We start from the raw sequence: 9497 nt of genomic DNA, 5'->3' as shown, positions 1-9497 counted from the left end.
CCCGCCATATTATAAGAACTGCAAAAAAACCAATAATGCAAGAGATTGTGGAGGTGAGTTCACAGAAAAAAACTTGACAGCAGGAGGCCTTACTTTCTATGCTATGCTGAGGCCAAGATTTATCCTAGAGCTCAGTATTTCTCAGCCTCTTTAAATATTTTGTCCTTTGGGCGGGGAGCAGTGGCTCATACCTGTAATCCCAGCTCTTTAGGAGGCTAGGAGTTCGAGACCAGCCTGGACAACATAGGGAAACCCCATTTCTTTTTTTTCTTTTCTTTTTTTTTGGGGGGGGACAGAGTCTCACTGTCGCCAGGCTGGAGTGCAGTGGTGTGATTTCAGCTCACTCACTCTGCCTCTTGGGTTCAAGCAATTTTCACGACTCAGCCTCCCAAGTAGCTGGGACTACAGGTGCATGCCACCACGCCCAGCTAATTTTTTTTTTTTTTTGTATTTTTAGTAAAGATGGGGTTTCACCATGTTGGCCAGGATGGTATCCATCTCCTGACCTTGTGATCCGCCCATCTTGGCCTCCCAAAGTGCTGGGATTACAGGCGTGAGCCACCACGCCCAGCCCCATTTCTATTTTTAATTAAAAAATAAATAACTGGCCGGGCTCGGTGGCTCACACCTGTAATCCCAGCACTTTGGGAGGCCGAGGCTGGCCAAGTTCAAGACCAGCCTGGTGAACATAGTGAAACTCCGTCTGTATGAAAAATACAAAAAAAATTAGCCGGGCGCGGTGGCACTTGCCTGTAGTCCCAGCTTATTTGGGAGGCTGAGGCAGGAGAGTAACTTGAACCTGGGAGGCAGACATTGCAGTGAGCCGAGATCGCGCCACTGCACTCCAGGCTGGGTGACAGAGTGAGACTCCATCTCAATAAATTGATAAATAAAGCTGCTGCCCTGGCACAGTGGCTCATGCCTGTAATCACAGCACTTTGGGAGGCCAAGACGGGTGGATCACTTGAGGTCAGGAGTTTGAGACCAGCTTGGCCAACATGATGAAACCCCGTATCTACTAAAAATACAAAAATTAGCCAGGCGTTTTGGCTGGTGCCTGTAATATGAGCTACTCAGGAGGCTAAGGTCAGACAATTGTTTGAACCCAGGAGGCGGAGGCTACAGTGAGCCACGATTGTGCCACTGCACTCCAGCCTGGGTGACAGAGTGAGACTCCATCTCAGAAGAAAATAAAAAAATAAAAAATAATGCCGGGCATGGTGGCTCACGCCTGTAATCGCAGCACTTTGGGAGGCTGAGGCAGGCAGATCACCTGAGGTCAGGAGTTAGTGACCAGCCTGGCCAACATGGTGAAATCCCATCTCTACTAGAAAAACTAGAAAAATGAGCCAGGTGTGGGTGGGCGCCTGTAATCTCAGCTATGCAGGAGGCTGAGAAAGGAGAATAATTTGAACCAGGGAGAGGGAGGTTGCAGTAAGCAGAGATCGCACCACTGCACTCCAACCTGTGCAACAGAGCGAGACTCCATCTAAAAAAAATAAGAAGAATAAAAATAAATACATTGGCCAGGCACAATGTGTCACCTGAGGTCAGGAGTTCGAGACCAGCCTGACTAACATGGTGAAACTCCATCTCTACTAAAAATACAAAAATTAGCCAGGTGTGATGGCACATGCCTGTAATCCCAGCTACTCGGGAGGCTGAGGGAGGAGAATCGCTTGAACTTGGGAGGCAGAGGTTGCCATGAGCCAAGATCGTGCCATTGCACTCCAGCCTGGGCAACAAGAGCGAAAATCCGTCTCAAATAAATAAATAAAAAAATAAAGATGAAAAGTTGGTGGTGCTTATTCAAATTAGTCAGGCCCTAGAAATTAGTACATTCAACAGGAAAGGTTTAAAAAGGAGGTTGAATTGATTAAGATGATAATCATAAGTGTGTAAAAAGTGCCTTTCTTTCTTATGCATAGGACACCATGAAGCAGCTGCCAGTCTTGGAACCTGGAGACAAGCCCAGGAAAGCAACATGGTCTGTAAGGAAGGATCCAGCCACAGAAAAGCATGAGTTTTTGTTTCATTTATAAGTAGTTTACTAACATATTTGATCATCAACAAAAAAGGGTACAGACGAAACCGTCTGCAGTTGCTGGTAATTAGACTCAAACTGTCTGAGAAGGTCTTCAGAGGAAAGATAGGGGGGCAGTAATTATCACAGAGCAGATGTTGATTTTATTAAAATCCATTTACCAGAAAGAGTAAGGCACTGACCATCTGGCATCGTCAGCTCCAATGCTGTGTCTTCCCCGAGCTCTGACTCATTTTAAGATTTTAGGAAATTAGATTTGGATTAAACTGGCTTCACTGTTTCTTGGCTGTTTGTTCAACCAACCCTTTTTTCAACAATTAGCATTGGCCTGATGGAGGCAGCTGCTGTGTGGGTGTGGGTGCTGTGTGGGAGGTAGAATTGTAAATAGTCTCTGTACTGGGGACTATAGACTAAGCAGGTGATGGTGATGAAATGTGATCTGCTATAAGGTAGGGCCCACAGAAGGCTGTAGAGAGGTGGCAGTTCTTCAACAGGACCTTCAAGGAGAGACTCCAGTCTGGCTTCCATGCATCTGTCTTGCTATGTACCCAGAATACAGCCAATCATGGCATTTCCTAGTTTAAAACCCTTTTGTGCCTCCCTATTGGTGTTGGTATAAAAATCAGACTCCTGGGCTGGGCACAGTGGCTCATGCCTATAATCCCAGCACGTTGGGAGGCCAAGGCGGGTGGATCTCCTGAGGTCAAGAGTTCGAGACCAGCCTGACCAATATGGTGAAACCCCATCTCAACTACAAATACAAAAATTAGCCAGCGTTGTGGTATGTGACTGTAGTCCCAGCTACTAGGGAGGCTGAGACAGGAGAATTGCTTGAATCCGGGAGGTGGAGGTTGCAGTGAGCTGAGATCATGCCATTGTACTCCAGCATGGGCCACAGAGCAAGAATCCGTCTCAAAAAAAAAAAAAAAAAAAAAAAAAACAGACTCCTCGCCAGGCACAATGGCTCATGCCTATAATCCTAGCACTTTGGGAGGCTGAGGTGGGTGGATCACTTGAAGCCAGGAGTTCGAGACCAGTCTGGCCAATATGGCAAAACCCCGTCTCTACTAAAAATAGAAAAATTAGCCGAGCGTGGTGGTGCATGCCTGTAATCCCGGCCACTTGGGAGGCTGAGGCAGGAGAATTGCTTGAACCTGGGAGGTGGAGATTGCAGTGAGCTGAGATGGTGTCACTGCACTCCAGCCTGGGCAACAGAGGGAGGGAGACTCCATCTCAAAAACAAACAAACAAACAAAAAAAAAATTAGATTTCTTAAACTGGCCCAATGGTCCCTGCAAAATATTTCTGCCTGTTTTTCCAACCTCAAATCCCATGACTTGTTCCTTTGTTCTCTTTCTCTTCTGCACTGTTCCACTCAGGAGCTGCTCATGCTGGTCTCTCTGCCTGGACTGCTCTTTCCCTCCACCTTTCGTCCCTCTCTTTGCCCAGCTTATTTTATTTTATTTTTGAGACAAGGTCTTCCTCTGTGGCTAGCCACCAAGGCTGGAATGCAGTGGTACAATTGTGCCTCATTGTAGCCTCGACCTCCTGGCCTCAAGTAACCTTCCCATCTCCGTCTCCCAAGTAACTGGGACTATGGGTATGTACTACCACGCCCAGCTAATTTTTTTTTTTGTTTGTTTAATAGAGACACAGTCTCTTTATGTTGCCCTGGCTGGTCTCAAACTCCTGGGCTCAGGTGATCTTCCCACTACAGCCTCCCAAAGTGCTGGGATTACAGGTGTGAGCCACCACACCTGGCCTGCCCAGCTAATTTCTACTCATACTTCAGATCTCTATCCAAATGGTGCTTCTTCAGGAAGCCTTCTCTGATCACCCTATCTCCTTGGCTCCTTACAGGGTGAGACCCTCCTAAGACATGCATGTCCTCATGCTATATATTCTGTACTCCTTTCTACCACAATTGAAGTGAAACAGATAGTTGTGAAACTGTTTAATGTTTCTTTTCCCAACTAGTCTGTAAGGGCTATCAAGGCAGGGAATTTTTTGTAATATCCACCATCTCTGGATGGCTGTGTGCTTTTGGGATAAATTACTCAATCTTTCTAAGCCTCAGTTCCTCCGTTGTAAAACTCAGATGATGGTAACAGCTGTTATCCTCAAAGAGTGTTTTGTTTTGTTTTGAGACACAGTCTCGCTCTATCGCCAGGTTGGAGTGCAGTGGCACGATCTCAGCTCACTGCAACTTCCGCCTCCCTGGTTCAAGCGATCCTGCCTCAGCCTCCCGAGTAGCTAGGACTGCAGGTGTGTGCCGCCACACCCAGGTAATTTTTGTATTTTTAGTAGAGATGGGGTTTCATCATGTTGGCCAGGATGGTCTCGATCTCTTGACCTCATGATCTGCCTGCCTCGGCCTCCCAATGTGCTGGGATTACAGGTGTGAGCCACTGCGCCCGGCTCTCAAAGGGGTTTTGTGTAGATTAAGTGACATCAGAATAGAGATCTGAATGGGAAACAGATTTGGCCACCACTGGTGAATATATAGATGAGTGGTAATTGAAGTTATCACCACAGATAACATTAATCAGGTAAGCAAATGTAAACTGAGGAAAAGAGAACTCAAGGATGACTGAGAGTCAGGAGGTGGCTGGTAGGGAAGGAGTCAGAGAAAGAAGCAGAAAGGACAGCCAGAAAGGTGAGTGCAGAACCAAAGGAAGGGATGTGGGAAAGCCAGGCTGGGAGAAAGGCACAAGAAGAAGGGAGAGGTCAGGAGTCCCAAACACCAGAGAGGTCAAATAAGACAGGGCCTGAAAAACAGCTACAGAAATTTGTTTTCCAATCAGGAAGCTTGAAGTGTGTTTTCTCAGTCAGCATTCAGAATCACTGTGGAGAGTGGAATGGGCCGAGTGCAGTGGGCACATCCCTATCATCTTAGGACTTAGGGAGACCAGGGCAGAAGGATTGCGTGAGGCTGGGAGTTCAAGACCAACCTGGCCAACATAGTGAGACCCCTGTCTCTACTTAAAAAAATATAGAGAGACTCTGGCTGGGCACGGTGGCTCACGCCTGTAATCTCAGCACTTTGGGAGGCTGAGGCAGGTGGATCACAAGATCAGGAGTTCAAGACCAGCCTGGCCAACATAGTGAAACCCCATCTCTACTAAAAATACAAAAATTAGCCAGGCATGGTGGTGCATACCTGTAGTCCCAGCTACTTGGGAGGCTCAGACAGGAGAATCGCTTGAAGCCAGGAAGCGGAGGTTATGGTGAGCCAAGATTGCACTACTGCACTCTAGCCTGGGCAACAGAGTGAGACTCCATCTCAAAAAAAAGAAAAAAGAGAGAGAGAGAGATAATGGAATGACCAAATCCTGTATGTGATTTTTCATAGTGCTAGCTTTGGCTTCCATCAGATTGAGCTTTATGAGTAATCTGGAAAAGCTCTGAAATCAGTAAATTCTGGATAATTTTTTTGATGGGGAGGAATCATTGGCTTGTGGCAAGAGCCCCGGGGCTGTTGGTTCCCATGTGGTGGCACATAAAGCTCTCGCCACCGTTTATTGAGTCCTTCACTGCCCTGTTTTGACGTCTTGTCTTAGTCTTCATAATGATCTTTTGCAGTAAGAACTATTGCTGTCCTCATTTCACAAATGAGTAAACTAAAGTTCAGAAAGGTTAAGTGACTTCCAAAAGGTCAAACATCTAGGAAGTACCTGAGCTGGAATTTGAACCAGATCTGTCTGAATTCACACACCATGTTCACAGCCACCATCCTGTGCCAAGACACATCACTGAACATTTCTGGAGATCAGTTTCCCTATCTACCAAATGGGGAAAAATATAGCCCAGTGCGTTCCTACCAGATTACTGTGAGATGAAGACAGTGAAAAAATGGAAAAGTCAAAGACTATGTGCAAGGGGGAGGTACTATTATTAATCAGAGAAGTGCTGCTTTGTTGGGTACAATTTGAAGTGTCTGCACAAGACCCTTCATTCTGGTGAATATTTCATGAGGAATGGAAAGAACACACTGCTGCGTTTATTCTGTGCTCAGGCCTCCTGAATACATCCTTCCTTTGGCAGGTACACCTTGACTCTCCCCGGAGACAGCCCCTGTGCTCGAGTTGGCCACAGCTGTTCATATTTACCCCCAGTTGGTAATGCCAAGAGAGGGAAGGTCTTCATTGTTGGCGGAGCAAATCCAAACAGAAGCTTCTCAGACGTGCACGCCATGGATCTGGGTAAGACCAGCAGCTGCTGAGTACATGCCCTGTGGCCAGAGAACAGGGCTGTGTGCTGCTAGCCATTAGCAGGGCATTCCTAAAAATACCAGCAGGGTTTTCCTATAAGAAAAAATGGCCAGGGCTAGGTCCAGTGGCTCACGCCTCTAGTTCCAGCACTGTGGGAGGCCAAGGTGGGCGGATCGCCTGAGGTTAGAGTTTGAGACCAGCCTGACCAATATGAAGAAACCCCGTCTCTACTAAAAATACAAAAAAATTAGCCGGGTGTGGTGGTGGTCACCTGTAGTCCCAGCTACTCAGGAGGCTGAGACAGGAGAATTACTTGAACCGCGGAGACAGAAGTTACACTGAGCCAAGATCGTGCTACTGCACTCCAGCCTGGGTGACAGAGCGAGACTCAGTCTCAAAAAAAAAAAAAGAAAAAAGAAAAAATGAATATCACTGACAGATCCCTAAGGTTTCTTAGCAGGCCCCTGGCACACAGTCATCTGACCAATACCTCCTTGTTTAGGGGGAGAGAACCCTTATGGAGCCTTGGTTGTCCAGCCATTTATTCATCAAATATTTCCATAGGATACATCGATGACTACCACCACTCATTCTATCCACATATCCAATATATCACCAAGCCCTACTTATCTCTTATCTTTGTTGTTTTTGAGATGGAGTTTCACTTTTATTGCCCAGGCTGGAGTGCAGTGGCACGATCTTCGCTCACTGCAACCTCCACCTCCTGGGTTCAAGCAATTCTCCTGCCTCAGCCTCCTGAGTAGCTGGGATTACAGGCATGCGCCACCATGCCCAGCTAATTTTTTTTTTTTTTTTTTTTTTTGAGACAGAGTCTCACTCTGTCGCCAAGGCTGGAGCCATGCAGTGGCGCGATCTCAGCTCACTGCAACCTGAGCCTTCTGGGTTCAAGCAATTCTCCTGCCTCAGCCTCCTGGGTAGCTGGGATTACAGATGCCCACCACTACGCACAGCTAATCTTTTGCATTTTTAGTAGAGACTGGGTTTCACCATGTTGGCCAAGCTGGTCTCGAACTCCAGACCTCGTGATTCGCCCTCCTCGGCCTCCCAAAATGCTGGGATTACAGGCATGAGCCACCGCGCCTGGCCCCAACCTCATTTCTTGGCTCTCTCTAACCCACATATCTCTTATCTTTATCCATGTCTGTCCATTTCCACTACTACTACTGTAGTCCAAGCCACTGTTGTCTCTCAACTAGACTTACAATAGCTTCCTCACCGGTCTCCCTGCTTCCAAGTTTACCCACTATACAGTGTATTTTCTATACCTAGCCAGCGAATATCATCTAAAATACAAATCTGACCATGTCACTTCCTATTTCAGACCTTTCTCAACCTCACTTTTTTTTTTTTTTTTTTTTGAGATCTAGTTTTGCTCTGTGGCCCAGGCTGGAGTGCAGTGGTGCCATGAACTCGGCTCACTGCAACCTCTGCCCCCTGGGTTCAAGCGATTTTCCTGCGTCAGCCTCCTGAATAGCTGGGATTACAAGTGTGTGCCACCACACCCGGCTAATTTTTGTATTTTTAGTAGAGATGGGGTTTCACCATGTTAATCAGGCTGGTCTTCAAATCCTGACCTTGTGATCCTCCCACCTCGGCCTCACAAAGTGCTGGTATTACGGGCGTGAGCCACCGCACTGGCCTTGTTTTTTTTTTTTTGTGGCAGCGTGTCACTCTGTCACCCAGATTGGAGTGCAGTGGCATAATCTTGGCTCACTGCAACCTCTGTCTCGCAGGTTCAAGCAATTCTCCTGCCTTAGCCTCCCACTAAGCTGCGATTACAGGTGCATGCCACCAGCCTGGCTAATTTTTGTATTTTTAGTAGAGATGGGGTTTCACCATGTTGGCCAGGCTGGTCTCGAACTTCTGACCTCAAGTGATCTGCCTGCGTTGGCCTCCCAAAGTTCTGGGATTACAGGCGTAAGCCACCGCGCCTGGCCCCAACCTCATTTCTTGGCTCTCTCCAACCCACATTTGCTGCACTGGATGTCCTTCAGTTCCTTGAACACAGCTTGAGCTCTCTGGCCTCCACGCCTTGGCACACACAGATCCCTCTGCTAGGAATGGTTTTCCCTTTTCTTATCATCTGGCTACTCTGTATCTTTCAGATTTCAGATTAAATGTCTCTTCTGCCAGGAACCTTTCCCGTTACCTCTGGACTCGTTCAGGCACTACATGACTCTATGTCCATAGTCTTATGTGCTCTTCTATCCTGTCTGCCTTCACAGCCCTATCACATGTGATTGTTTCCTGTCCATCTGCCCCACAAGAACATAAGCTCCTTAGAAACAGGTAGCATGTTTTCCTCATCATTGTATGCCAGGGCTTAGAACAGAGTGGGTGCTCTGTAAGTATTTGAATGAATGAATGAATGAATGAATGAATGAACCTGCTAATAAGAAACGATTATTAGCTGGGCGCAGTGGCTCATGCCTGTAATCCCAGCACTTTGGGAGGCCGAGGCAGGCAGATCATGAGGTGAGGAGATGGAGACTATCCTGGCCAACATGGTGAAACCCTATCTCTACTAAAAATACAAAAAAAATTAGCTGGGCGTGATGGCATGTGCCCATAGTCCTAGCTGAGGCAGGAGAATCGCTTGCATCTGGGAGGCAGAGGTTGCAGTGAGCCAAGATTACGCCACTGCACTACAGTCTGGTGACAGAGCAAGACTGTCTCAAAAAGAAAAAATAAAATAAAATAAACAATTATTCTTTGCTCCACACAAGGGCAGAAGTTGAACAATGGTGGCCCACTTATGTATTTTGTTAGGTCTGCGTAACATTTCCATATTGTTTTAATCTTAAGTTTTTTTTTTTTTGAAATGGAGTCTCAAACTGTCATCCAGGCTGGAGTGCAGTGGCATGATCTTGGCTCACTGCAACCTCTGCCTCCTGGGTTAAAGTGATTCTCCTGGGCCAGGCACCGTGGCTCACACCTGTAATCCCAGCACTTTGGGAGGCTGAGGCGGGCAGATCATGAGGTCAGGAGATCGAGACCATGCTGGCTAACACGGTGAAACCCCATCTCTACTAAAAATACAAAAAAAATTAGCCAGGCTTGGTGGCGGGCATCTGTAGTCCCAGCTACTCGGGAGGCTGAGACAGGAAAATGGCATGAACCCGGGAGGCGGAGGTTGCAGTAAGCAGAGATCGAGCCACTGCACTCCAGCCTGGGTGACAGAGCGATACTCCGTCTCAAAAAAAAAAAAAAAAAAGTGATCC

At 47.1% G+C, this 9497-nt stretch overlaps 1 protein-coding gene across 2 annotated transcripts in view; it reads left to right on the top strand.

Annotated features, from left to right (window-relative positions):
* Positions 1-6: 6 nt before the first annotated feature.
* Positions 7-9497, top strand: part of RABEPK (Rab9 effector protein with kelch motifs) — a 32210-nt gene continuing 22719 nt past the window's right edge. For both annotated transcript variants that reach the window (XM_017874754.1, XM_017874753.1), the window contains exons 1-3: positions 7-53; positions 1929-1987; positions 6089-6246. In XM_017874754.1, coding sequence (XP_017730243.1) covers positions 36-53; positions 1929-1987; positions 6089-6246 — 235 coding nt within the window. In that variant the 5' untranslated portion in view covers positions 7-35. The remainder of the gene's footprint in view (positions 54-1928; positions 1988-6088; positions 6247-9497) is intronic.

Source organism: Rhinopithecus bieti, unplaced genomic scaffold, assembly GCF_001698545.2.
Source record: "Rhinopithecus bieti isolate Rb0 unplaced genomic scaffold, ASM169854v2 scaffold_7967, whole genome shotgun sequence".
NCBI lineage: Eukaryota > Metazoa > Chordata > Mammalia > Primates > Cercopithecidae > Rhinopithecus > Rhinopithecus bieti.
Note: the sequence above shows the minus strand (reverse complement) of the source record. Positions and strands in the feature narration are given on the sequence as shown.